The sequence below is a fragment of the Camelina sativa genome, chromosome 10 (assembly GCF_000633955.1).
Source record: "Camelina sativa cultivar DH55 chromosome 10, Cs, whole genome shotgun sequence".
Lineage (NCBI taxonomy): Eukaryota > Viridiplantae > Streptophyta > Magnoliopsida > Brassicales > Brassicaceae > Camelina > Camelina sativa.
In genome coordinates, this window is record NC_025694.1 from 8,097,737 (window position 1) to 8,125,650 (window position 27,914).

At 36.3% G+C, this 27,914-nt stretch overlaps 5 protein-coding genes across 8 annotated transcripts; 1 reads left to right on the forward strand and 4 right to left on the reverse strand.

The window, feature by feature from the left end:
• LOC104717887 (auxin response factor 9) lies at window positions 1,535-6,180 on the reverse strand. 4 transcript variants are annotated; one of them, XM_010435529.1, is made up of 14 exons: window positions 5,206-5,399; window positions 4,984-5,090; window positions 4,730-4,825; window positions 4,469-4,525; window positions 4,213-4,368; window positions 4,039-4,123; window positions 3,804-3,894; window positions 3,541-3,705; window positions 3,341-3,454; window positions 3,183-3,255; window positions 2,950-3,097; window positions 2,408-2,862; window positions 2,106-2,293; window positions 1,535-2,021 (listed from the first exon to the last, which is right to left on the reverse strand). In XM_010435529.1, exons 1-14 carry the CDS (start codon window positions 5,219-5,221, stop codon window positions 1,874-1,876), a joined length of 1,899 nt encoding a protein of 632 aa, XP_010433831.1. In that variant the 5' UTR covers window positions 5,222-5,399; the 3' UTR covers window positions 1,535-1,873. The 4 variants fall into 4 exon arrangements, with proteins under 4 accessions (XP_010433831.1, XP_010433834.1, XP_010433832.1 ...); XM_010435532.2 differs by lacking the exons at window positions 4,984-5,090; window positions 5,206-5,399 and adding exons at window positions 5,497-5,603; window positions 5,713-6,180 and having other exon boundaries at window positions 1,722-2,021; window positions 2,408-2,856; XM_010435530.2 differs by lacking the exons at window positions 4,984-5,090; window positions 5,206-5,399 and adding exons at window positions 5,497-5,603; window positions 5,713-6,178 and having other exon boundaries at window positions 1,722-2,021.
• Window positions 13,299-18,561, reverse strand: LOC104717889 (probable F-box protein At4g23960). The gene is made up of 3 exons (XM_010435533.2): window positions 18,289-18,561; window positions 17,982-18,178; window positions 13,299-13,610 (listed from the first exon to the last, which is right to left on the reverse strand). The coding sequence occupies exons 1-3, from the start codon at window positions 18,478-18,480 to the stop codon at window positions 13,382-13,384; spliced, it is 618 nt and encodes a 205-aa protein (XP_010433835.1). The 5' UTR covers window positions 18,481-18,561; the 3' UTR covers window positions 13,299-13,381.
• LOC104717890 (uncharacterized protein SLP1-like) lies at window positions 18,919-21,555 on the reverse strand. The gene is made up of 4 exons (XM_010435534.2): window positions 21,004-21,555; window positions 19,643-20,790; window positions 19,442-19,527; window positions 18,919-19,334 (listed from the first exon to the last, which is right to left on the reverse strand). Exons 1-4 carry the CDS (start codon window positions 21,206-21,208, stop codon window positions 19,097-19,099), a joined length of 1,677 nt encoding a protein of 558 aa, XP_010433836.1. The 5' UTR covers window positions 21,209-21,555; the 3' UTR covers window positions 18,919-19,096.
• LOC104717892 (probable inactive ATP-dependent zinc metalloprotease FTSHI 1, chloroplastic) lies at window positions 21,624-26,833 on the reverse strand. Its single transcript, XM_010435537.2, has 14 exons — window positions 25,989-26,833; window positions 25,805-25,889; window positions 25,193-25,627; window positions 25,061-25,114; window positions 24,901-24,966; window positions 24,379-24,474; window positions 23,851-23,979; window positions 23,716-23,768; window positions 23,405-23,600; window positions 23,116-23,230; window positions 22,620-22,978; window positions 22,357-22,469; window positions 22,030-22,279; window positions 21,624-21,959 (listed from the first exon to the last, which is right to left on the reverse strand). Exons 1-14 carry the CDS (start codon window positions 26,687-26,689, stop codon window positions 21,762-21,764), a joined length of 2,850 nt encoding a protein of 949 aa, XP_010433839.1. The 5' UTR covers window positions 26,690-26,833; the 3' UTR covers window positions 21,624-21,761.
• Window positions 26,977-27,806, forward strand: LOC104717891. Its single transcript, XM_010435535.2, has one exon. It carries the CDS (start codon window positions 27,117-27,119, stop codon window positions 27,717-27,719), a length of 603 nt encoding a protein of 200 aa, XP_010433837.1. The 5' UTR covers window positions 26,977-27,116; the 3' UTR covers window positions 27,720-27,806.

Consider the following 27,914-nt stretch of genomic DNA (forward strand, 5'->3'; position numbering starts at 1 on the left):
GGTAATCATTCCGGATCGATAGCTAAAAAGACAAGGGGACTTGAATTCCGTCGGCAGTGAGGCTGAATTAGAGTTGAATTCGGTTTTTTGCAAGCCCGTGCCTGAGACTGGTTGATTGGGGAGGGTCTTTGAAGATTGCAAAACGGGACATAAAAGGGGGGAAAAAGGGAAAAGAGAATGAAAAAAGAAACTAAGGGAGCAAAGGAATCATAGAACGGAAGCTAAGATTGATATACCCCGACGCCGGCGAGCAAAAGCTCCACCGGCGTCGGAGAGATTTGGTGGTAGCGGCTCCTCGATATTCGAGCTTGGAAGAGAAAATTTTAGGGCGAACTGTTTCTTGAGAACTACATCCGTGAAATGCACAAGTTTTCTTTTCTCTTTAGGGCTATATTAATTTTTTATATATGAAAGATTTAATTATTAAAAATATACATAGTTATTTATTATTAGTTTGCTCTCAAAGTTATATATTGGACAAAAATACTCATTCACATATATATATATATATATATCTTTTTTTTGTCAACCACACATTAAATTAGTATATATATATGTATATATATTTTTAAGAGTATAACAATATAATTATCACAAATTTTTAGGAAAAATCAAGTTTTAAATCTTCAAAGTGTCACTGGGTAGCAATTTAAACCTCGAGAGAATTTCACTAACACTATAAATCTTTAAAATGATTTTACTAACACTTTGAGCATTTAAAATGATTTTACTAACACTTTAAACCTTAAAACTAACTTTTATTTTTGTACCGCCATAGAAAATAACGAAATAATAATATCCTTTAATGCGAAATAGTTAAACTATGTTGGTTTAATTTAAATTTTAATTAGCTTTAGTTTTTATAAACAAAGAAAAAGATTAAAAAAAAAATTGTGTTCATCTTAATTGTAGACAAAACTTTTACGACATTACTATTCATATTATTAATCATTTTAATAAATATATCTCCAGTGGATTCTAATTCAAATCGATTGACTTCTCATTGGTAACCAATGAATCTTCTAATTATATTGTCGTCTTCAATTTTACATTTGTCAAATGTTTTAACTTTACCTCTGATTTTTAATTTTTTTTTGGTTTGTATGTTTTTTTTTAAAATTTTTTTATCAATCATTATAAATAATTAAATTAAATTAAATTAATTTAACAAGTATTTATATCAAACCACCATAGTTTAACTATTTCACGTTGACGGATATTACTGTTTTGTTGACAGATAAGACTGTTCCGTCAAATTTCGTGGTGGTATAAACATGATAGTTAATTGAGTTAACACATGTTCTATATTGTGTTAAATCATATGGAATTGCAATAATTTTATAATTACATGGTAACTTCATATTTATCATGTTAACTTATTTATTTAATTGTATACAAAGAAAAAAGAGTTACATTTAGTAAAATATTTATGTGGTCAGATTAAATATATCATATAATATTTCCATTAACATGCTAAGATATTATGTGTATTAGATTATATTTATATTAAGCTGATAAATTATTAATACGTATATAATATGAAGTCCTTCAGCAGTTATTCACAATCTCTTTTTTTTTCTCATGTTTTTGTTCGTTACACCTTCGTCTCTCTTACGCACACAAGTTTCAAGTTCCTAATTAGAAAAATAAATAAAACACTTCCAAAAGCCTACGTTGAAAGTAGAAACCTCTCTCTCCCTCTCCCTCTCCCATAAACCCTCTTTTTCCACAAGAGGCTCCAAAAAAACGAGCCATTTCTTTAGCCTAAGGGGAGATGTAGTTTCCTGTTTAAGCCATTCTTTCTTTGTTCTTCCCTCGCAACAGAACAAAACAGTTCCGAAAGACCAATGAGTGTAGTAGAGAAGAGAAAGAATTAGTTGGAGTGATTGTCGGATTTTGATATTGTTTTTAACGTTGTTTCAACTTCCGTTAACATCATCCGTAGTTGGTTCCCTGGTGTCATTTTCTTCACTTCCTCCTTTGACCATATGAATATTCTTTTCACCATGTTGCAGAACTCGCTGCATCACAAAGTTAAGCCAACATATATATGAGTTTTGTGCAGTTATTCTATTGAATAAGATATAAAAGGTGTTAACACTTACGGCCATGGGTCATCACCAACAAGCATCATATCCCCCTCATCGTCTGTGAACACTATTTCCCATTGATTGCGACTCTGGAGTTCCCCTTTTATGTCAAATAGCTTCTCAAGGTCGTCTATGAGCTCATTGTATCCATTTAGTGCAGTTAAATCCACAGCCCTGCCCACGGGTACGCCTTGCATCTGCACCTGTTTAGCAATCACGGAATCAGAGTCATGTTTAATCTAGACATTATATACACTTCTCAGTGGCCTTGTAGGCATATATACAGAGACGCATGTTCTTATATGTTCATTACATACCTTGGTACGGCTTCTTGTAGAACTGCTTTGCTTGCTCTGGACCTCTTTTGGTGATGTCTGCGCAGGTTCCTGCTTTTTCTCTTCTGATACTTTTGAAATCTCGGATTTTGGGTCTGAGTTACTGTCCAGAGTCGGTTTGGTTATGTTGATTGGTCGCATGGGTGCAGATTTCTCCTCGGAAGCCGCTAGAGAGGAACTCATCAGATCAATTCCAAATAATCTATAACTAGCGGTTGTCTCGGAATTCTTCTGCTCGACTGGGGAAACCATTTGGTCGTTCAGTGTTGAGTCCTTTGATAAATTTGACACAGAGTAAGAGTTATTTAGCCAGTCAGATTTCTTAGCATCCTCAGTTGAATCACGGTAACATTGCTGAGAAGAACTCCTCTGTGAGGTGAGGCACGATTGTGCAAACTCATGGGATTGCCAAAGGTTTGAAGCTGTTATGCCTACATCTAAAGACAAAACATGTCAGTGAGATATGTAAAAAGTAAACTTGAGCTATGTACTAGCAAGGATCACTGCCTTAGATTGTGTCTCACCAAGAGCAGATACTTCACTAGTGTGACGGGGCCTTTTTTTCATTAACATAACTGACTGGGGAACACTTTCTGAAGTTGCAAACGGCTCGATTTCCCAAGGTGAAACCTTATCGGGTCTTGGAATCGATGCTGGCTCATCCCAATGAACCTACACAAACATGTAGCAGACTGATTGAGTTTTCACACGTAAGAGAGATTAAAAGAAGAATTTGTAAAAGTGGAAGGAATTTTACTTCTAGGCATCGCCATTTTGAGTCTTTCCAGTGAGGGGAGCAGTCTTTAACACCAATAACCGTGCCAGAATATCTTTGTAAAGAAACAGATGTGTCAGAGAACAGTTTTGGGGACAAAGAATTCGCAGGGTACATAATAAAGAAAAGATTCAGACTACCTTCTTTCAGGGGAATCCTCTCCCTCGAACCGCATCTTAAATCTCATCCCTACAGAGAACTTATTGTTCATGGCTTCTAGATATTTGTTCAAGCTAATGATGAATTGGCTTGTCCTGCTCAAACCGAGAGTAAATCAATAAGCAGAGTGTCAAAAAAAGACTCATCCCAGATGTTTCCGGAGAGTAATAATTGTATATACCTTGGTTTATAGTATACGATGAACATAGTTTTGGCTTGAGTAGCATGGCATGCAGTAGCAAGCACTCCCAGATGCATGCTATGACTTGATATGACGGATGAAGGCATACTGCTCTGTTGACGATTAGCACGTCTGCCCCCAACCCGCAACTCTCCGTTCTCCCCTCTGGACAATATAATATAGTTTGGATGAGTTCAAAAACTACCTAATAATGGAAATGGACTATCAGAAGAAACAAAACAAGGTAGCAGTGTGAATTCTACCGAAGGAATACAAAAGTGTCCCCAGCTACCAATCTCTTAGATGTAACAAAGGTGCTCCACCCTGTCGTCAATAGATGCCTCCGTGGTTGGCCTGTTTAATAGGTTTCAGGAAAAACAAGATCAGTAAATCTTGTGGATATCTCCCAGAGGTAATCTAAATATTTTTCTCATTTTATATTAACTGTCATGGATACATGACTCTTTGATAAGAGTTCAGAAGAAATGGATTCATCACCTCTAAAAATATGCTTGAATTTCCACTGATAACCATGCACATCTTCGGCTACTAACTCCTGGGTTGGGGTTTGCTGAGTCATATCCTAAAAGGATAACAACAAATGAAATTGATCTTAAAAGGCTGAAATCTCAAATCAAATGTGAGGGCCAAAAGCAAAAACTGTCGTCATACCAGGGGAGGAAGGCATTCGGTAGCATGTTTCCTTAGAACAGAAAAACCACCATGGGTGCTTGTATCAGACGCAGTCAAAACCTTGCTGAAAGAGTGAACCTTTGGCTTTTGCAACTCGGGAGGAGAGGGATCAGGACTCATAGGTTCATCAACTTTCTGCAATTTATATTATTAATCAGGAAAACAAACATGTAGTGATGATAACACTCAACTGGACTAAAAAAAACTTAGAAAAACAACTGAACTTAGCACTCACAGTTCCTACAGGAATCAAAGTGATCTGGGCATACACCTCATCAGTATCTTTCTCCGCCTGTGAACAAACACAAGTGATCAAATCAAATTGGTCAATTCCCTAGAAGAAGATACCATCTGTTTTACTGCAATCAACCTATATTGCTAAATTTGAGAAATTATACGCTAGTCAACCCAAAGGTCCCATTAGTCTAATAAAGATGGCAAATCAATGTAAAATCCCGAAGGCTAAAAGAGAGAAGCAAAAAAAAAGCAAAGATACCTGAAGACGAACGTTCATAACATTACAGAGAATCTTAGGAGGAAGATCGAAAAATGGCTTTCCCGTATTTAAATCCTGTTGCGTTGACGCTTCCAGCTACCCAAAAACAGAAAACAATGATCAGAAAAACAAAAATTCTCAAAAGAAACCAAATCAAAATTAGCACAACACCGATCTATAATTCAAAAATCAAAAAAAAAATAAAAAAAAGAAAGAAAGAAAGGGGAAAGAGAAGGTGGGGTTAGGTTACTTACTTGTTCCATGTGACCTTGAGGGAAATAATAAACTCTTTCTTCAGCTTGAGGAACATCAACCAGAGGTCCCGCGCATAATTTCCATAACTCATCGTATAAACCTTCACCTGTTCCCACAAATGTCCACCGGTAAATCAGAATTGTCGCCGTGAAAAAAAAATATATATAAAATAAACTCCGGTCAAATTCTCGAGTCCCATTCACACTACACAAACAACATACCTCCGTGATTCGTCATCCGCTCCAACTTCAACCGTCTCCGCCGCCGCAAATTCAAAAATAATCCAAAGCTGATATAAAGTTTCTTCTTCTTCTTTCTCTCTCTCTCTCTCTCTATCAAATCACAGTCTCTTCTCTCTTGGAAGCTGAAAGAGGCGTAATAAAAATTGAAGAAGAGGAGACGATCGAGCCCCCCCCCCCCCCCCCCCCCCCCCCCCCCCCNAAACACCGATCTAAAATTCAAAAATCGAAAGAAAAAAATAAATAAAAAGAGAAGGTGGTTTAGGTTATTACTTGTTCCATGTGACCTTGAGGGAAATAATAAACTCTTTCACCAGCTTGAGGAACATCAACCAGAGGTCCCGCGCATAATTTCCATAACTCATCGTATAAACCTTCACCTGTTCCCACATACGTCCACCGGAAAATCAGAAATGTCGCCGGAAAAATAAAAATAATAAAACTCCGGTCAAATCCTCGAGTCCCATTCACACTACACAAACAACATACCTCCCTGATTCGTCATCCGCTCCAACTTCAACCGTCTCCGCCTCCGCCGCCGCCGCTATCAATGACAGTCTCTTCTCTCTTGGAAGCTGAAAGAGGCGTAATAAAAAAAATTGAAGAAAAGGAGACGATCGAGCTCCCCCAACCCCTTGGATTCCGTATCCACGTATCTTTTTGTCTTCTTCTTCTTCTTCTCTAAAGCATGAGTAACGATCGAGAAAGAGAGAGATCTGAATCGTAACGCAACCAAAAACACCAAATCCTCCTGCTGCTTGCTTTGCTACTCTCTCTCTCTCTCTCTCTCTCTGTAACTGTAACCTCCTCCTTCTCACTTTCTCTCTCTCTCTCTCTCTCTTTAGGTGACTTTATATCTCCCCTTTGATAGACACACACACACACACTCGCTAACTCGCGTCTTTAATGTTAAAACGCCATTCACACACCACCACCACCGTTTCTTTTTATCTCCGTTTCCCCCCTCTCTCTCTCTCCTCTACCTAATTTAATTTAATTGTTTCTATATTTGATTTTTTTTAATTATGTCTGAAACATTTTTTTTTTTTTGGGTACTAAAAAAATCTGATAATTAAAGGAAACTTTACAAAGGTATAATTATACGTTGGCAAAAACAAAAAAAAAAGGTATAATTATACGTAGCTTTTTTTTTTACCCTTTTCTTCTACTTAACAGATTATAAAATACGATTGCGTTCGATTCGATGGTTTATTAGGAAGAATAATTTAATTTACTGGATTAATTAATTAGTTAACGGAGCGTGAAGGCTCGTGTGGTTCCGTTACTGTAACGAAACAGGCGTTATCGTTAATATTCCGTCACTTTCACCCCGTCTGCCCCAACGCCAGGCAACAGGACTGGCTTGAATTGGGAAAGCACAAGGAACAGACTTGACCTCCTTCTTTTCTTTATTTACTACTTCTGCCACTCTTTTCTGGGTTGGGGACGACCGAAAACATTTTATTTAGCATCATGTTATGGCAAGTGTTTTTGGACCTCTAATCATCTTCTTTTTTTTCACATGTTTCACTAATTACTTACTTTACTCAAATCAATAAGACGACAAAAAATACTAGTTAGAAATTATGAAAAACGCATAGCAGAATCATCAAAACAAATTGTAATATATTCATACATTTAACTAGGATGTATAGTATAATGGTTTGGCCAAATATCATCGTATTATCATTTCAATTCAATTTTCGTGTAATGTATATAATGCATGACTTTTTTTTTGGAAAAAACTAATCATAGATTTTCAACATTTTTAAAACATTCCTAACAACTTTTTTGATGATATATATATTATAACTCGCAAAAAAAAAAATCAATTCAATATTTGGCAGTAACTTCATCTCTAGGCGTATCGTATTTATGGATAAGTGATGATCAAAAGTTTCTAAATTTTTCAGGCAAATCGAATATTTGATGTAGTCATTTGGCAATGAATAATGCCAAACAATTTAACTAAAAAATTAAAAAAAAAAAGCCAAAATGGAAAGATGAAAAGTCTATTATAATCCATTAGTCGATCTTTTTAATTTACAAATAAATTAGGAAAACTTTATCGTTTAGTTCTAATGTAATTTAATAAGGGTTTAATACTATATGACTAAAAATGCAAGAAAACGTCACGTATGACGTATTTTTTGGACAACGTCTGTTCCCTTTAAGGATATAAATAAGCAAGATGCCTTCTTCGAAACCCACCACCACCATCTCCGGATTTTCTCTTTCTCATTTTGGACTATTTTAATAGTAACATTTAATACTAATAACTTGGTATCTTGTCCCAGTATATTCCCAGAGCTTGTTGTAACGAATCTCAACATTTAGTAAGCAATTTATTATTATAGAATTTTCGTCATCGGTCCACTTATATATAGGGATCATTCATTCCCCATATAGTTCCCTAATGTTTGGTCTCGATTAAACGAGTTTTATTCTTTCAAGTTTCAACAAACAAATGTGTTTAATTCGATTTTAATCAAATTTGGTAGTATAATAAAACTTCTATAAATTAATAATGTTGGGACCAAAACATTTTATTAATTTATATTAATATTAATTTATTTATAAATTAATAATTATTATTTTATAGTGTAAATTAATAGGTATATGTTTAATTGTTTATTTTTTTAAAATTATGAATTGAGACAATTTTTGCAAAATAAGATTAGAATTTTGGATGTTGTAAATTTTATGGTATTGGAACTGAATTTGAAATAATTAAAAATATTATTGACAAGAAATTATAAATATTATAGACAAATTCACTTATACACATGACATACATATTTAAATTTATGAATAAGAATATCAATTATCATATTTTTATAGTCTATCAAACTATCAAAGTGTACGTAAATGATAAATATTTAGAAATTGAAAAGTTTAAACTGTTTTATGAAATATTATAAAATATATTATATCATTATAGTTTGAAGATATAACATAACAATTGTTTTATAAATATGAGATTTAAGATAAACATATTTTAATATATCAATATATATATATATATATATTACATATATATATCTGTAAATTTACATGATTATTATTAAATCACACGTAAAAACTTTTAAAAATACTTGTATATACAACTATATAGTTCGAAATCGAGATTTAATTTGAATTATAAATAAACACCTATAAGTGGCTACGCAAAAGTAATTATAGTAGGCCTCGTACGTAGATCTACACACATAAAACCCACAGAGGATGATAGTGGGAACTGGGAAGGATAATAAAGGGTTAAACATCTATAATTTGGCTTTTAGAGCTCTAATTATAAATCATAAAATGCTACAAAAAGGAAAGAAGTTGCCAATCAAAGTAAGGATTTGTGTGAATGATTGTCTTTACACTGCTCATTATTGCGCCACAATGGTTGGAAATAGAATTTTGTATAAATAGCTTTATTGCTTGACACCTGTACTTTTACATAATGGACTATACTTTATACTGTGTATATGCTCGTGTGTGTGTGTTTTTTTTTCCGTTAATTAATTAACTTATAATTCTAATCAAAGTGTCCCTTAACCCCCTCTTAAGAGTCAAGGGTCACATTTGGCGTTATTAAATTATAAAACTGATACTTAATTATGATGTTGATCATATGAAGTTGAACAAGTCATCTTGCCGTGATATATTTAGTAGTTAGTAAACGAGGATTCTGCGTAAAATACAGTATATTACCAGTATAAGATCCATACACAATAATAGTTTAGTAAGGGTTTTTTATACGTGTGAACAACACTCGTAAACAATAGCTAGGTTTAACTACATTGTTTTCCTGCACATGAACATTTTTTTGAATCAAGATCTTAAAAAATAAACACATACTAATAATTTACAAATAGAATGATTAAAATATGAAAGTAAAAGGAGTAAAATAAATAAAATAGCAGAGATACAGTACTATGATTGGCTGGACAAAGATAGAGTTTGCGCACCCATGTGGAGACCAACCATTTGAATGTTTCATCGCCTATATACAATAAAACCTCTATAAATTAATAAACACCATAAATCGGGCCAATGTAAAAAATAACAAAATTTGATAAGCTAATAAGATAATAATTTTTATGAAATCCCCATGTAAAATATGGTCTCAATAATATCATAAATTAATAATCATGTAAATTTACATATATATAATGTATATAAAGAAAAAAAAATATAATGTATGTTTCTCCTAAATCTCATATCTACAAAACAACTATTATGTTGTATTTTCAAAATATAATGATATAAAATCTTTTGTAACATGTCATAAATATAGCTACATTTTTTTAAAGTTTTCAATTTTTAGATATCCATCATTTACATTTCGATAGTTTGATTGACTATTAAAATACAACAATCTATATTATTATTCATAAATTTAATTTTATGTATGTCATGTGTATAGGTGAATTTGTCTATTGTATTTGTAATTTATTGTTAATAATGTTTTCTAAATATTAAAAAATTCAATTTCAATACCATAAAATTTTGAATATCCGAAATTTTTGTTAAAATTGTCTCAATTCATAATTTTTAAAAATTAAACTATTAAAAATATATCTATAAATTAATAATTATTAATTTATAGATAAATTAATATCACTATAAATTAATAAAATATCTTGGTCCCAACATTATTAATTTATAGAGGTTTTACTGTATATCTAAATATTCCATTTATTAACCAGTGGATTTATTATATAAACCATGGTACACACTCTAATCAATCGCATTTTAGTCCAGATTCATAACTACTACTTATTAGATGGATAACATACATTAAATGAAATAATTGCATACTTGTATAATACATGAAATAATATAACAGTACTTTTTTTTTTATTTAAATAACACAATTAAACTCTAAAAACAGTTAAATTTTAATTTTACAATTTTAAGGTTTATTCTTGCTAACATTTCATGCATATCAAAGAAAAAGTTATTCACAAATCTATATATAATAACAATCCGAATAAATGCGACCAATAGTTGTGTTTTTTCAATCGTACATTTTGGATATTTTCTGAAAAGTCGTGATGGTTCATTAAAACGGTTATTTATGAAAAGTTACGACTGTTTACTGTAGAGTTGTGTCCATTGGATCATTCATATCTTTTGAAATCTATATATATTTGTCTGTTTGAATTGTTTTCATTTTTTTGCCACGACACAAAATAATATAAATTTTCAATCTCAATAGTTTTTACGGTTTCCTAAATTATTCTCTAGCATTCATTCTTTTAAAACTAAAGAAATTTCTTCAATTCTTGATTTAACAAAATATTTTTGGAATGATGAATCTAATTTACAACTTTTAGTCAATTTTAAATATAAAAATATCATAAAAATACCTAGAGTTTTTTTCCAACAGTTAGATGAATTATATAGTGAGTTATTGAGTTTGACATTTCCAATATGGTAATAAAGATGTCTTCTATTTAAAAGCAGATTATATTGATTATTAGGTAGAATCAAGTGCAGACAGTTGCGATATTTTTAGTATTTTTGTGAAAAATTGTTTTTTTTTTTGTTTTTTTGTTAACTCAAACAGTTGTATCTGTTCATTGTAGATTTGTGTCTTTTCACTATATTTTATTCATATTTTTTTATCACAATTTTTTCGTTCTAACAGGTGTGTTTATTTAAATAGTCATGTCTTTTGAACTTTCTATATAATTGTCTCTTCATCAATAACTAACAAATCATACTTTGTTGAAATAAAATTTCCGTTTCATGTTGAATTTAAATAAAAAAAACATTATCTAACGTTATATTATAATCTTACTAAAATTTTAGAAATAATTATAGCAATAAAGAAATTTAATAAAACTTACTATAGAATTTATAGTTGTGTCTATTTATCATAATTTATCGTTCAAAACTATTTTAATATTTAAAATTTATTTTATCATGTTTTTGAAAGTTGTATATTTTAATTTCAATTTTTCTTTGATATAGTTTTATTCATTATTAAATATATTTTTAATTATAATTATTTAATAAAACTACATTTACTCATTAGAACCATTAGTTCAATATTCTCATTTAAGATCACTTTGCCACTATGATTTTTTTGATTGTAGCTTTTTACCATAATTCTTCATAAAATATCTTATATATTTATAGTACTTTAAACAATGTTTTTTGCAAAGTTACATCTATTCTACATAATATTTTTTGTTTATAAGTTTTCATTTTGATGGTTGTATTTTTAGTAATAGTTCAGGTTTAATGTTTTTTTTGTTCAAATTCAGGTTTAATGTTTATGTTTTCAAACATCTATTACATTCAAATGATTTCATAATGTATAATTTTAAATTTTAGATTTTTTTACTTTTTTTTTTAAATACTTCTCCGCGACATCGCGGGGGGTTTGAGTCCTAGTTAATAATAATGAAAAGGTAACAATATCTCACAATGGATAAAATACTCAACTATGATCAGGAGGGGCTAAACTGAAACATACATTCCAATCAAAGGAGTACCTAAACCTCTGAACTAGAGTCAAGAGAACATCAATACATGAGCAGGCATTATGGTTCAACGGTTCAAAGTTTTTAATATTGATTTATATAAGAAGAAATATAGGGTTTTTTGTTCGTTTTCTTTTATTAAAGGTAAAAATAATCACTTCCTCAAACAGTGTTTAAATTATAATTTTGATAATTTTATGCTAAATTTTGGAATATAAAAAAAATTATCACATGAGCTACCAGATTTTTCATTCAGGTATATAATTTCAAAAATCTTAAAGTATACATATATAAAATTGGAAAATGCTAGATTTAAAAGAAGCATATCCATTTGAATTTCACATTAAGACATTTTCAACGGGAATAATTATATTGAGTGTTAAACAATAAAAACAATCCGATATGAGAGGGACACTTCTTTATATTCTTTTATCATATTTAAATCTAAAAATAATTAAACTTTTTTATAACAAATTTTAAAAAATTGAATTACCAACTAATAAAATGTATTGTATAAGTTGAAAAGCAAGGGACCACATATTTTTATTGAAAAAATAGACTTTATACATGACAATGTTATTGGTCATTGATGTAGTACACTAATAATAATGTTTTAGTAGGATTTGATTTACTGGACCGGCTACAAAACAAAATGTTCCGGGATAAGTGGGATCTTTGTTCCTCTCGTTTCCTCCAAATGATGTTGACTTTCATTGACTTGCTCTCTCTGAGGTTCCCCTAGCCGTAGGATCTTTAGGTACTCTTTTTGAGTCCGTCAGATTCGGAGGTTCCAAATCTTGGAATACCATCATCCCAAATCTGGTGCATCTACAAAAACGCCATTACATGTGTCAACAACTTTTGTTTTCCACTATCATTCATTGTTTAACGTTTTTTTCTTTTTTTGGAATTTTTAGTGATTAGATATTAAATTTCACTCTCATAAACAACTAAAAACAAGGAAAAACAAATAGAAAATAAAAATACACGAATTATATATTAGTAGTTCGTTTTCAGTATAAAACCGATGTTAATTTGTCAACCGTTGTTAATTGTTGTTGTAAGTAGTTTTAGCACAGTATGTATATACGTACCTTGAATGTAGCAGCTATCATCATCATCGCTCGTACGCATTATCATTGTATAGGCTCCTAATACTTTGTGCCTTTTTGTCATTTGAAAGATGATGTGTTTTTGGATCACGTTACTAGTAAGAATAGGTCAAGCTAACATATCGATAGGCAATCCAATCTTTAAAACATTGGCTAGCGAATGTAGACGTTTATAACTTATATAGCACATATACATTTGTAGATCAGACCAACACTTTCCAAGGGTTAGTCTAGCTAGTTAAGTTGCGGATCCTACATTACACATGATGTTATATTCTATATGGTTTAACGAAATTCGCCTAAACTAAACTACAATATTCGTAAATTCAAAAGACTCAAATGTCTTTTAGAAAATAAATGTGTGTAGGTTTTCAATAGGGAAGACTAATTAGAACAATGAGATCGACCCAACAAAAAAAAATTAGCAAATCAACTTGCAATTAGACTTCTTTATTTAGAACATAACTTTGTCCTGAGATTTAAAAAAAAAATAATAATAACCAGAAACCAGTACTATACCAGGTCCAAATACGCAGTTTTGTTCTTCATATTTTTTCTTTCTCAAGGGATACTGGAGCTGGAGGATTGATGGTGGACCATGAGCCACCGGCCATTATGGAGTTCAAAGACATTGGTGATGTGGGAGTACGAGCCAGATATATGGGCGGCAAACGTGGTTACCCAAGCCACGCTGGTTAGAACCCGTGTCTGCACATCACGGGGGTCGTAACGGTAACACCCAAAGTCCTTGTCAATATACAACTCCCATTTTTGCATCACTGCGTCATACCTATAAACGAGGAGTATAAGTGATCAACACGATGAGTGAATCTGAAGCTATAGATCGATGTTGTTCAAAAAATCTCTTAAGAAACCCAAAAGAGCATTATTAATTAGAAAGTATATATGTCAGCCATTGTATTTCCAGATATTATCAGGAGGAACCCGTTAGAATGGAAGACACAAAGATGTTAGTAAGGCGCGTTATATATATATATATATAGTTGTTAGTATGTTAGAATGGAAGACACAAAGATGTTAGTAAGACCTTCACCAAGGCCCCCTCTTCTCACAAAATCATTGCAACGAAAAACTGGAAATCTTCATCTGGTTTAAATTTTGATGAGGGACAGCTTTGCGTAGACCTAACTACCAATCTCTTCTCCCACCTACCTTACCAGGAGGACAAGGGAGAAACCTCTGAGGGACATTCTGATCCAGAAAGTCTATCAGGCGATAAAGATAACCCAGATATGGAAACTGATAGGTTCCTCAAAATTATCTCTAAGCGAATGCTTAAGAAGAAGGATTCAAGAGCAAGGGCTGAAGGCCTTTTAACCCTCTAAACCATATCTTTTTATGGATATTTTTTGTCGTAATGTAAGAGGGTTTAATGACCCACTAAAGCATCGGAGTTTACGGAAATGGCTCAGGCTACATAAGCCTCTTTTTGGTGGGATTATAGAGACCCACGTCCATCCATCTAAGGCTCACAGTTTTGTCTCTCGAGCGGCCCCAGGATGGAGCCATGCGGATAATTATGAATTTCCGGAGTTAGGAAAAATTTGGGTTCTATGGCACTCGTCAGTATCTGTTACCATCCTCTCCAAATCTCTTCAGATGGTCTCATGCTCTGTCAAGCTTCCCTTCGTCACAAAGGAACTGGTGGTTTCCATTGTCTATGCCTCTTCTACTTCCAGTGATGACATAAAGGAGTTATGGACAGAGCTCCAAGATTTTGCGGATTCACCACATTGCCTCAACAAGCCTTGGCTGGTTCTAGGTGACTTCAATCAAATCTTATACCCCCATGAGCACTCAAACCCAAGCCTTGTAACGTCAACACGAGGAATGCGGGATCTTAGTCAGTGCCTGCTTCATTCTGGCCTAACAGATCTCCCATACCATGACAACACATTGACATGGTCCAATAAGCATGAAGTGGACCCAATAGCAAAGAAGCTAGATAGAATTCTGATGAATGATGTCTGGTTTCAAGAATATCCGCAGTCTATAGGCGTTTTTGGCGAGCCAGGGTTCTCTGATCATAGTCCCTGTTGTGTATTCTTGGATACTACGAAGCCAAAGCCAAGGAAGCCCTTTAAGTTCTTATCTCTACTGAACAACAATCCCGAGTTTGCAAACCTGATGAGCACCTGGTGGAATGCCATTACGTTTGACTGCTCCAAAATGTTGAATGTATCCAAAAAACTCAAGGAGCTCAAGAGTATCATCAAGGAGTTTAGCAAACTGAACTACTCAAATCTTGAACAGAGGACTGCTGAGGCTTATGAGAAACTCCTGTCCAGTCAGCAAATCCTTTTAAGCACAAACTCCGCGCAAGCTGTTCAGCTAGAGAAAGCGGCACATACCAATTGGTCTACCTTGGCTAAAGCGGAAGAGTCTTATTTGCGTCAGAAATCCAGAATTTTCTGGTTGGAGGATAGAGACAGAAATTCTAAGTTCTTCTACCGTGTTGTGGCCTCGAGATTGGCACAAAATCAGATTCTTTACCTGATGAATGAGCATGACCTGATTGTTGATTCAGAACAGGGGATCTAGAAGCTAGCAGTGGATTTCTATACAAGACTCCTTGGCTGTAAAGGATCTTCAAGGTCTTCATCCGTGGAGGAGATTCAGGGTATTGTTCCACAAAGATGCTCTGAGGCAGCAGTTCATCTTCTGGACAGAAGAGTCACACCAGAGGAGATCAAAAACGCCCTCTTCTCCCTACCAACCAACAAAGCGCCGGGCCCCGATGGATACTGTGCAGAATTCTTCACGGCAAACTGGTCAACTGTTGGGAAAGATATTGTGGCAGCTGTCACGGAATTCTTCACCTCAGGTCAGCTTTTAAAACAGTGGAACTCAACCCTCCTGACCCTTATACCGAAAATTCCAAATGCTATAAGGATGACAGATTTCCGACCAATCTCATGTTGCAACACCATCTATAAGGTAATCTCGAAGATCTTAGCTCAAAGGCTTAAAGCAGTTCTCCTGGATCTCATATCAAACACTCAATCTGCTTTCATTCCGGGTAGACTCCTAGTCGAAAATGTCTTGCTGGCAACAGAGTTGGTTCAAGGGTACAACCAAGTGAACATCTCCGGGAGAGGCATGTTGAAGGTTGACCTCAAGAAAGCATTTGACTCAGTACAGTGGGACTTCATCCTGAATGTCCTGAAGGCTATGAGTTTTCCACCACATTTTGTGACTTTGATCAGTCAATGCATCTCTACAACCAGGTTCTCAGTTTGTGTTGATGGTGAATCTTGTGGATATTTCCCTGGCGCCAAAGGCTTACGGCAAGGTGACTCAATATCCCCCTACCTATTTACTCTGGCAATGGAGGTTTTCACAAATATGCTCAACCAATCCTACATGACTAACCACATAGGCCATCACCCTTCAGCGAAAAATCCCCAGATTACTCACTTGGCATTTGCGGATGATATTATGGTATTCTTTGATGGTACAAATGAGTCACTTGTAGCTATCAACTCAGTTCTGCAGGAATTTGCACAAATCTCTGGGCATAAAAAGAACAGAGCTAAGACGGACTTGTTCCTAGCTGGAGTGAACCAGCTTGAAACCAATCGGATAGCTTCCCTTGGCTTCAATCTTGGTTCACTTCCCATCCGCTACTTAGGGCTCCCTCTGATGCACAAAAAGCTTCGTATTGCTGACTATCGTCCGTTAATTGACAGCGTTAATGCAAAGTTCTCACATTGGTCGGTACATGCTCTGTCCTATGCTGGTAGAAAGGAACTGATTTCAACGGTAATCTATGGCACAATCACGTTCTGGGCCTCAGCTTTCGGTCTACCAAAAGGCTGTCTAAAAACTATTGAGAGTCTTTGCTCAAGATTTCTGTGGAATGATGACATAACAAGGAAAGCAAATGCAAAAGTCTCTTGGAAAACTTTATGTTTGCCTAAAGAAGAAGGGGGAATAGGCTTCCGGGATTTTAGCCAATGGAACAGAACCCTTCAGCTGAAGCTAATTTGGAGGTTGTTCTCAGCGAGACACTCCTTATGGGCAGAGTGGATCAGAAACAACAAAATCAAAGATGCGGTTTTTTGGTCTATTGATGAAAAGAAGCCTAACTCGTGGACATGGAAATCACTCCTCCAACTGCGTCCATTGGCTATCCAATTTATCAAATGCAAACTGGGATCAGGCAAGACAGCTAGTTTCTGGTATGACTGGTGGACTCCACTGGGCCCGCTGATTTGACTATTTGGACAGTCAGGTCCTTCCCAAACAGGTATCCCTCTAACTGGTTCTGTAGCTCAAGCTTGCTCTTCAACAGGTTGGTGCCTACGACCCGCGAGATCTCCTCAGGCAGAACTCCTTCACATTCACCTGTCCACAATCACAGAGCCTATTGCAACTTCAGAAGACGACACATTTGTGTGGAGCCTAGAGGATATGGATCATGACCACCTTAATACAAAAAAGACATGGGAAGCTATAAGGCATAGGCAACCTCCACTTCCCTGGACATTGCATGAATGGTACAGAGGAGCGGTCCCGAGGCATGCTTTCATGATGTGGATCACTCATCTTGATTGGCTTCCTACTAGAACTCGTTTAGCAAGCTGGGGAATGCAAGTTGACACAACATCCTGCTGCATCTGTGATACCCACCCTGAAACAAGAGATCACCTCTTCTTGCGTTGTGATTTCAGTGAGGATATCTGGTTATAAGTGACTTAGAGATTAGGCTATAGTCCGTTTGTATTCCATACTTGGGACGCATTTTCAGCTTGGCAAGACATCAAAGACCCGATTTCAACCCAAACGCTCCGGAGACTAGTATCGCAGGCCGCCATTTATACAATTTGGATTGAGAGGAATAACAGGTACCACAACAGAGTCGCCACACCTGCTCATGTCTTATTCAAAATGCTGGATAGACAAGTACGTGATGCCATTCTGGCAAAGAACCATTGGAAGAAATTTAAGAAACTCATGGAAAGCTGGCTCAGATTTATCTAGAGTCCATTGCTATCTAGAGTCTAATAGATACACTCTTGTTTTTATTTTTTTGTGCAAGAAGTATCTTTTGTATACTAGCTATTGTAATCGCTTCAATTATTTTCATTAATGGAAAATTCACAGTTATACAAAAAAATATATATATTTATAGTTGTACCCGGAGACAAGTTCACCAGAGCCATAGCAGCACTTGACATAATCAGAGTTGAGCCAGATACTAGTCATTCTATCAATTTCCCTCGAATCAATGATGCTAAAGAATTCATCGTTCACATCCCTGACTGCTTTAGTCGCTGCATAGTACGCCTTCCACCCATTAACCGGGTTTAAACCATTTGTTTCCTCTGTAAAATCCTTTATGTAGAGATTGCAAATGAAGAAATCAAGAGATCAGCACCAAACAGTGTCTCCCAAATAAAGTGAAATGACAAAAGTAAACCCCTTTCATTAAGACACGAAATTACCTGGCGATAAAGGGACTTCCAAAGGCTATCATCATTAGCAGCCTTCATCATCGAGGTACTCGTCATTGACAACTGGCAGAGACTTGGGATATCCAAATAACTGAGCGCGTAGGTCGTAACCTCCGGAAGCAACTGTTCAATCATGGACGTTCCCGGCTTATCGTCAGCGACCCTCGTCGCCTTCGAGACCATATTTCTGCTGTGAATGAAGGTGGACTCAAGGAGAGTGAGATGCGGCTATGAGAAATGGATAGAGGTTTATGACGGCAAGTATCAAAGATCAAGTCCACGTTATGTTTTGTTATGTGGTACTCCTTTATCCAAACCCTAAAACATCGTTGTGTTGTGTATTCTTCTCGTCGGCGAGTGGGCCGGTTCGTGGAAATTAGGCACAGTGATCGGTTTGGGCTGCGATTTGGTTCGGTTTAATATTTTTTGGTTAACAGTTTAATTGGTTCAAAACATAACGTTGCAAAGTCGTAAAATTACATTACCATGAATGATTTTACTTAAAGTGTATCTAATGATCGAGATAATTTATTTCAATTATTACTGTAGTATGAAATAGCATCTCGTTCTTGTTGGTTACACAGCACCAGTTTGAAACATTAACCACACAGACACAGTTAATTAAAGCTCTGAAGTCTAAGCTCTCAAGAAAATCAGTTGACAACTGGTTTATTTTTGGATCCAATTTAACAATATCTGTGAAAACTCAAATTCTATTCCTAATCCCTAGGCCTAGAAAACTTAAATAGCAAGTCACTGTTAAAAGACACCTAAGCCTAAATCTTCCTACATGTACTACCTAAGAGAGCAAAGTAATGAAAATCATGATGCTGCTGCTTAGAAGTATCATGATCCAACCGCTATCCGGCAACAAGGACCGCACTTTATCCGTATAAGACATCCTCAGAAACGCCCAAAGTCGCCTTGAGACTAACCGAATCGTTGCTAAGACCACAAAAAAGAGGCTTATCAATAGAAATCCAAGCTCTTTGCTCTCTAGATTTGCTTGTTCTTTCACAATCTTCTCTACATCCAATCTGCTTTCAAGAAAACAAGAAGACAATTGCTGTCAACTAAAGAAAACGTTTAAACTCATGTGATAGCTCCCCTGCTCTATAGTTCAAAAAAACAAAACAGTACTGACCTCAGTGCTGTGTTTCCTCTGGCCAATGATTCTACACGGGAAGCTACAAAACTTTTCCATAGCTCTAGGTCTCTAAGTTCCTTTTCCTGCTCAAAGAATCTCAAATTCATTACTAGTTTGTTCTTTTACAACAGATAAAGACTTCAAGACAGGAGATGAACGAAATCGGGACTACAAAATCGGAAGAGAAATAAAAATTACCATTTTCATTTTCCATTCGGTGATCTCTCTGATATCAGCTTTGCTTTTCTCCACAAGCATAAGGGTTCTCTTCATCTCCAAGCTAAATTCTGGTTGCTTGTCATTCATTTGCTTTACAGAGTCTTCAAGAACCGATAAATTCATCTCAATCAATTTAACTTTCTGCATCATCACTTTCAAAACGTTATGCTTCTCCCTAACTTCATATTTCTTCTCTCCTATGACATTAATCGTCTTCACAGCGTCATCTTTCTTCTTCTGCGCTTCAGTTTCTTTGCCAGTCTGATCTATCGTCCTATTGCTTTTAACTTCCCCATCTTGTTTTTCATCTGCGGTTTTAAGTTCCAGCATAGCTGGTTTACTGGGAAGAGTCTCTGATGGAACAAATAGATCTTCAAGCATTTGCTCAAGAGCATCAATGCCAAATACCTCCACAACACTCAGAGTACAGTAAAACTCAGATCCGTAGTGACTAACTAAGTTAAGTTTAAGATATCTCAACCATTTAGGTTCTGGGAGCCGGAACGTCTGAATCTGCTTAATGTTTGCAGCCACAAAACTCCCAGCGGGTGTCCACATCTCGGTTGGGTAACTCAAACTACCTGACAAGCTAAACTCTTTGAGATTCGAAGAATAATGCTCAAAATTTGCAATTCTCACCGTGTCAACCAGCGTCTCCTCCGCAAGTTCAATCACGACAGACTTATTAGTCACTGAACACGGGTTTCTTAGATACTTGTCATGATCTTTGCCAAGCACATTGCTAGCTCCTTTTGCTTCCTTGTTATGTCCTACCACTTTTGCGCCCTTCATAGCAGAGGCATAGTTATACCCAGTTCCATCTGGTTCTAACCTATAATGAGTTGCATTATTCACAAGCTGTGATGAGCCATTTGCTTTGAGACTTTTGTCTTCAAGATTGGCATATCTAGGATCACGAGCTTCTAGGGTCTTCTTGTTTATTCTTCGTTCTGGCATCACAATTTTGCAGATCAACAAAGCATTGTTCCCAAGAACATGCTCATACACATCTTGTAACTGGCCGTTTCTCAGGAGACAATAGTTGTTTTCTTTTCCAGTAGCTCCACCAGAACTCGTGGAATTGAGGATCTTTGGAACTGATCCATCAGTGTGATTCCCAATTTTATCTACAAAACAAAATTGATTTCTTCAGAGAATGAAAAAGGATAACAATGCAGAAGCACAGTATAACAATCTCAGAGATGTACCCAAGTTCCAAAGATACTAAATTTGGAGTCTTTCCTTAAATAACATCTGCAATAATCATGTCATCTCTCTCTCTCTACAAACAAATTGCGGAGGAAACAAGGGTAATAACGTAATAGGGTATACATTGTTACCTCCATAATCATGGCTTTGGCCAAGCTTGGAGTAGACGAGGAAGAGGAAGCACCAGAGTAAGACAACGAGAGGGATAGAACGCTCGACGAAGCTGCCGCTTCTTGAATTAACAACATTATCAGCCTTTTCGGAGATTCTGACAATTCGGAACCTTTGCAATTTTTCATTCAGGCATATCGTCGAACAACTTCCGCGCTTCACCATCTCTCTAAGCAGAGCAGAGATCTATACTCGTGTTACACGAGTCGTGTGTGCATGCACAGATGGATAGAGAGCGAGAGCGAGAGAGATCGTTGGTTGTAGTATGAATATGACCTGTATCTAGAGCAAAGGAGAAGAGGGCACGAGGAACAAGAGGAGAAATAGACAGACGAAGAAGAAAAAAGAAAAATGAAAAAGTAGAGAGAGGTAACATGTCTCGTGTTGCTGTCTTCTTGGGTGGTTTGAAAGAAGAACCTAACTTCTCTTTTGTCCGTGAAGAGACCGGTTTCTTCGGATTTTTTAAAAATTAATTTCTAAAAAAGTAGTAACAAAATTTCATAATCTTCTTCTTGGTTATAACTTTCAACGGCTACTTAATGTCTAATTCTATTCTATTGTTAGCAAATTCAAAAGTGTCTTTGACCCAAGTTTTTTCTTTTATTCCTGTAAAATCAAAAGTCCGAAACTTCAGATATTGAGTCAAAAGTTACAATGCCGGACAAAGAATAAACCTAAGCTTGGTGGTCTGATGTCTCCGGGAGACGGGTTGCCGGAATCATGCTTGAGCATTGATGTCGGTAGAGTGGTTAACAAGGACAAAGTCGCCGGATTCATGCCGGAGATGTTCAGGGACAAAAGGAAGACTTCCCGGATTCTGCTCTTGTAAGAGCAAATTTAATGGAGTTTCAGGAGGGTACTGGTCAAGTATGAAATCTATTGCTTCTCCGCTTATCTCCTTTTGGTTCAATAGAACCTACACGCACAAAATAAAAGTGTGAATAAGCAATGAAAGCTGCAACTGCGGTTAAATGTCTGAAAATTACCTTAACGGTTTTGAGAAGAGCGGTTTGGTTTTGTGTGAGGAGAGCAACTGTTTTGTCATACATCTGGCTAATGAGTTCTTCGCTTCTCTGTGCAACTTCATCGTCCATGTTGAAGTTAATAGGCGGCTCGACGAGGTCATCGTCTTCATAGAGAGATCCTTCAAAGTCTAAGCGTGGTCCAACGAACTGAGCCCTCTTTCTCCATGGTGGTGGTTCGCCATGTATCACCATTGGGTTCTCCAGGTTCCATCTGATATCCAAATATATAATTCTTGAGCAAGAAGCTTTTACTTTAAAAAGAAATGTGAAGACAAAATTGGGCCTCACATAGTTAAGATTTTACGAGCTAGCCATGAGGCGTCAGAGAGATAATCAACTGATGCCTTTGAAGTATCTGAGCCGTATATCACTTGTTCTGCAGCTCTTCCTGCGAGCAAGACCTTTGCAACAGAAATTTTTGCAAGTTTAAACTCATAATATCATATACAGGTGGGCATATAAACCAAACTGAACCGAAAAACTAAATGCTTAGGACCAATAATATGAATGAAATGAAATAAGAGGTTTTTAATAGAGAAAAAGAGAAGGACCTGAAGACGATGAAGCAGTTGTGGAAGACGACCAAACATGTAGGATTCATCATCAAGTCGATGAAACACAACTTGAGACAGTGTCTGACCACGAGGGATGATAGATATGCGATCGCACCGCTCAATCTTCGCATTCTCGTACCGCAATAAAAGATGAGACGTGATTGCCACTCCGGCTTCAGTTGTGGCTCTACGACACTGACCTTGATGTCCCAATTCTAAACCAATACGTGTCGGCCCAACAGTGAGTCTGTCAACAGCGTCGTCCATATCTGATTGAAGAATTGAGCTATGCGTTTTCCTGACAGCTACAAGAGCAGCCTCTTGAACCAACTGTGCCAGTTTTGCTCCAGACCATCCTGTATTCAATATAAACCATTACTTTAATAAAAGTTTTATACAGACCAATATGTTCAGACACATAACTTCTCTGTGGAAAAAGGCACACCAATAGCAGAACAATTATTCTCTGAAACATCAGTTGTAGATTTTATACCTGGCAAGTTACTTGCATAGGATGATAAGTCAACAGAATCTGACATCTTGACTTTGCTGGCGTGAATCTTCAGAATATCCAGTCTCCCTTTCGCATTAGGGGGACGGACTCTTATCTGATAAGAAGATTCACTTTCACGGTCTTTCAGAAATTCTTAGCATACTATATATTAATGCGAGAAAACATCAAATGGCTTACGATTGTGGTTTGGTAGATTATTAATTTGAAATAACTGCCCTAAAAAATCTGAGATAACCAGAAGATTGTGTGCCTAAATTTTGTAACAAACCTTTCTATCAAATCGACCTGGACGTAGAAGAGCAGGATCTAACAAATCTCTGCGATTGGTGGCACCCAAGAAAATCACACCTTTGCCGGTGTCAAAACCATCAAGCTCGATGAGTAGCTGGTTCAATGTGGTCTCTCTTTCTTGAGTGGCCGCATTGTACAACTGGTCTGAGTTTTCCTTGAAAATCCCTTGACGTCTAACGAATACCAAAATATAGAGACATCAGTGAAACTCCGTCTCAAGTTAAAAAATTGCGCAGGAAGGCAGTAACTATATCAAAATCTAGATAAAGGGATGAAAATTGTGTATACCGAGTTGCTAAGGCATCAATTTCATCGATAAAAATAACGGATGGCTTGTTTACCTGCACAAGGACATGGACATCATCAAATACTATTGAACATCTCTGCACAGTTATGCATAAATACACATATATGTCCAATCACCTTAGCTCTTTTAAACAGATCTCTGATACGCGCTGAACCAACTCCAACAAGAACTTCAACAAATTCAGATCCTGCCATTTGGTAGAAAGGCACACCAGCTTCCCCCGCAATGGCTTTTGCAACGAGTGTCTATGAAAACAAAACAGGTTAGGTTAGGCTATATATTGCTAGCAATTGGGTTGTCAAAAAATCGTTGTAAAAAAAGCTACTCGACTACAACAAGAGGTTAACTGATCATTGACAATTTTATAGGACATTACAATTGTATAAGACATTGACATTTTATAAGATCTCAAGCGAGAATAGGGAATCAGTAATGACTTTACAATAGCATCTAAACATTCAAAACTTCATTTAGACAAATTTCAGGTTTTAAGTGAAGCAGTAAGTGATGAAAGATCGTTCTAGTATCAGTTATCACTATAGTCTTTCTTAGTATTCTAGAGTATAATCCTGCTATAAAAATACTATCCACTACTTAAACAATGAATCTTTTAGATTGGCATTAACATAGATGGTTAGACATACCTTGCCACAACCTGGGGGACCCTCCAGAAGAACTCCGTGAGGAGGTTTAATACCCATTTTATCAAACAAGTCGGGATTCTTCAAGTACTTTACAAGCTGTCAAGAAATGTGATAAGCGTAATGAGAGGTTAGTAAGCTTCTGTTCCCGGTTTCTTTCGAAATTCCAAGATTTCAAAGAAACTATGTCCACAACTTTATACTTGATGTAGCAGTAAATTTATTCCTAAGCAATCTAAATCCAAATATGAAAAGAAAAAGCTAACTAAGAGTGCACATATTAGAAAAAGAGATCCATACTCAGGGAAGAACTGATGCAAGCATAACAAAAGAAGGAAATTCAAGCACAATAAGCAAGCACGTATATTATTCATTATTATGAATAAGTTTCTTGCATATAAAAATTCATCAAAGTTGGCATTGAACTTAGAAGATGTATTACAAGTGCATGCAATGTTGGGAAAACAAGCTTAAGGTTATAAATTTATTAGTAATAATTTTGTGAGGAATTTGGTCAAGCAATACCTCTTGAAGTTCGTCAACTGCTTCATCAATCCCTGCAACATCAGCGAATTTAACACCGGTTGAACCCTGTAACATAATCATTCAATGTCATCAAAAACTCAACCAAAAAGGTATTAGAACTGAAGAAACGTGCATATAGGAGTAATGGTTAGAATCTTACATCAACACGAGCTTCTGCTTTAGACTGAGAAAAAGCAATCCCTTGCCATAAGTCCTGCAAAAAAAATTTATGTGATTGAGAGCAAAAGCAATATCACTGAAATCATGTACAGCACGCATTAAAGTATCATACCCATTTTCTAAAGTTCTTTGGTCTTCGTGAAAGAGTGAAACGAACAAGAAGAACCATAGTCATGACAACAAGTAGGATTGGTTTCAGCATCTCCAGGCTTGATGATACACCACCAAATGTGTAAAAATCAGAAATCCTTGAGAAGATCCCCCCATCGGCGAGAACATCAACAAGGTAATCCCATACTTTTTCAAGAACACCAAGGAAGATGCCCACAAAAAGTTTGAGGAATGGCTTTGCTATAGGCCAAACAACATAAACTGTAGTGACAAAGGCGAAACTAGTGACTGCAAAAACAGCCGAGGCTAAGAATCCCCCAACAACAACTGCCGCTGCGGCAATAACTGCTGTCACCATTCCCAGCTCAACCATCACTCTACTTGAAATAGAAGACGCAACTGGGTTTGGGAAGTCTGCCACTTTTCCAACCCAAGACTGTAAATAAAACATTCAATAGCAGAAAACTAAGTCAATAACCGAACACAATACTTTTGTTTGTCAACCTAGCGGATAGATTCTGAAAAATTCCTAACCAACACAGTACAAAAATATCGAGGACAGTAGATAATATAATCTAGTAGATAAGATCCAAATGAACGAAAGAGTGATCACCGTCCTGTGCCTTTCTATTTCGTACTGGGGACCCGTGTACTCTTTCAGAAGAGCTTGAGCTTCTCCAAGTTCAAGCTTCATTGACCTATCAAGAAACAGAACAATAAGAAATCAAAGCAAATATTCTCCATACATAAAAAAATAACACACTTTATCTTCTTTTTTCTTAATCCAAGTAATTCACCATTTGGTTCTCTGTAAGCTCTTGACTCCAGGAATCTCCTTAAGATCAACAATGAAATCTCTATAGCCACTCGTATAAGGACGACCAGAAACATCCTTGGATGTAAGCAGCTTCACTTTATCATTCTTCATAGCTTTTCTAAAATCCTCCAAGCTCATCTTTGGTAAATCTTTCACAGTTCTCTCAAACTCATCTTCCTCAGATAGCTCTGGCCCAAAAACTTGCTCAGGAACATAGAGTTTCCCCCTGTATTCCCTCAAAATATCACTCAAATAAACAGACTCATTCACACTTTCGCTTTTCTCCGTCTCCACCTTCGTCTCCGAATCAAGCTTCCTTCTAATAAATTCAAACGCACCAGACGACGCATTGGCGCCGCCTTTGCTTAAATCCTCTCTCTCCTTAAGATTATAAAGCTTATCCCCAACTCGGTAACGAGGTTCCACCTGACTAGGATTCTCCTTCAAAACCCTAGTTACGAAATCATCAACATCAGCAGCTTGGGGTTTGTTCGTCTCCCCAGATTTTTTCAATTCGCACAAAACCGTAAACGAACGACGCAGAATCGGACCTCTCCATCGAGTTTTCGCTGAGAAATTAGATGCATTCGCGTGTTTCCAGATCGTTTTCTTGGGAATATCTGAGATACTTTTGGGTAAACGAGTACCACCGAATGAGAAGACAGTGTCTACAGAAGCCATATCACCATGTAACAGAAGAGAAGAAAGAAGCTTCACTGACTGACACTAGTAAGATCGAATTGCATTTGAGAATTTTGAATTTGCCTTTTGGTTATTATGGATTCTTCTGGATAAGAAGAGAAAAAGAGCAAATCGGGTTTTTTTTAATTACTCAGTCAGGGGTTTGTTGTTCAGTTAACTCCCACGGCCAACACTATACTGGTTCAATAACCGGTTCCGGTTCAGGTTGTTCAGTTTATATTATTTCTTTGTCTTATAGCGCTCTAGTCGGCCACCTTCACACGTCCAAACTCCATTATCACTATGTCCAAACAGATAGCCTTTTTAGCTTTACACGACGCTTGCTTTACCTTTTATCTCCACCCAACCAGCGAACAATTAAAACATTGCTACCAAACACATTATCTCCTCCATCAAAAAAAAAAAAATGTCGAAGTCTTCTTCAAACCTTGCTTCATGCGCCGTCGCCACGCTTTTCATCGTTTTCCTTATCATCGCCGCTTTAACTGTTTATCTAACTGTATTTAGACCGAGAGATCCAGAGATCTCCGTCACTAGTGTTAAGGTCCCGTCATTCTCCGTCGCGAACGGCTCCGTCAGTTTCACTTACTCCCAATTCTCCGCCGTTAGAAACCCTAACCGCGCATCTTTCTCGCACTACAACAACGTAATCCAGCTCTTCTACTACGGAAACCGGATCGGTTCCACTTTTATACCCGCTGGTGAGATCGAATCGGGTCAAACGAAACGCATGTCTGCTGATTTCTCGGTACAGTCGTTTCCTTTAGCGGTGGCCTCTGCTTTTCAGATCTCCGCCGCCGAATTTCGAAATCCCGGATCAGCCGGTTACGGAACCGGGTTAGTGGAGTTGGATAAGCGGTCCGGGTCATCGATGGAAATAGAGTCGAAGCTGGAGATGGCGGGTCGGGTCCGGGTTGTTGGTTTGTTTACTCACCGTATCGCGGCAAAATGTACCTGTAGGATTGTGATTTCCACGAGTGATGGTTCGATCGTAGCCGTCCGTTGTTGATAGTTGATAATATAATATACTGTAACAGTCTTTTCTGATACATTTAAAAGTTTAGAAATTTGCAAATATAAATACAAAAATTTTGTACTGCAATGTTATTTGAAATAATTGAAATGCTTTCCTAAAGCTTTCATAATCATATAGACCACCCTTTTTTGGGCTCAAGACCTTCTCTCTTAACTAGTGTCTTCCATT

What these genes read in the sequence shown, in the direction of transcription:
- LOC104717887 (XM_010435529.1), bottom strand. An exon ending in ATTCAAGCATATTTTTAGAG is followed by an intron (nt 3,895 to 4,038) that starts GTGATGAATCCA and finishes CCTATTAAACAG; the next exon opens with GCCAACCACGGAGGCATCTA. An exon ending in TAGTGAAGTATCTGCTCTTG is followed by an intron (nt 2,863 to 2,949) that starts GTGAGACACAAT and finishes TTTTGTCTTTAG; the next exon opens with ATGTAGGCATAACAGCTTCA.
- LOC104717889 (XM_010435533.2), bottom strand. Translation starts at nt 18,480, where the DNA reads ATGGTCTCGAAGGCGACGAGGGTCGCTGACGATAAGCCGGGAACGTCC. An exon ending in GGAAGTCCCTTTATCGCCAG is followed by an intron (nt 18,179 to 18,288) that starts GTAATTTCGTGT and finishes CTCTACATAAAG; the next exon opens with GATTTTACAGAGGAAACAAA. An exon ending in TCTGGTGAACTTGTCTCCGG is followed by an intron (nt 13,611 to 17,981) that starts GTACAACTATAA and finishes CCTCGTTTATAG; the next exon opens with GTATGACGCAGTGATGCAAA.
- LOC104717890 (XM_010435534.2), bottom strand. Translation starts at nt 21,208, where the DNA reads ATGGTGAAGCGCGGAAGTTGTTCGACGATATGCCTGAATGAAAAATTG. An exon ending in CCAAAGCCATGATTATGGAG is followed by an intron (nt 20,791 to 21,003) that starts GTAACAATGTAT and finishes TTTGTTTTGTAG; the next exon opens with ATAAAATTGGGAATCACACT. An exon ending in CCGAATGGAAAATGAAAATG is followed by an intron (nt 19,528 to 19,642) that starts GTAATTTTTATT and finishes TTCTTTGAGCAG; the next exon opens with GAAAAGGAACTTAGAGACCT.
- LOC104717892 (XM_010435537.2), bottom strand. Translation starts at nt 26,689, where the DNA reads ATGGCTTCTGTAGACACTGTCTTCTCATTCGGTGGTACTCGTTTACCC. An exon ending in GTCCCCCAGGTTGTGGCAAG is followed by an intron (nt 23,980 to 24,378) that starts GTATGTCTAACC and finishes TTGTTTTCATAG; the next exon opens with ACACTCGTTGCAAAAGCCAT. An exon ending in CTCTTCTCAAAACCGTTAAG is followed by an intron (nt 21,960 to 22,029) that starts GTAATTTTCAGA and finishes TTGTGCGTGTAG; the next exon opens with GTTCTATTGAACCAAAAGGA.
- LOC104717891 (XM_010435535.2), top strand. Translation starts at nt 27,117, where the DNA reads ATGTCGAAGTCTTCTTCAAACCTTGCTTCATGCGCCGTCGCCACGCTT.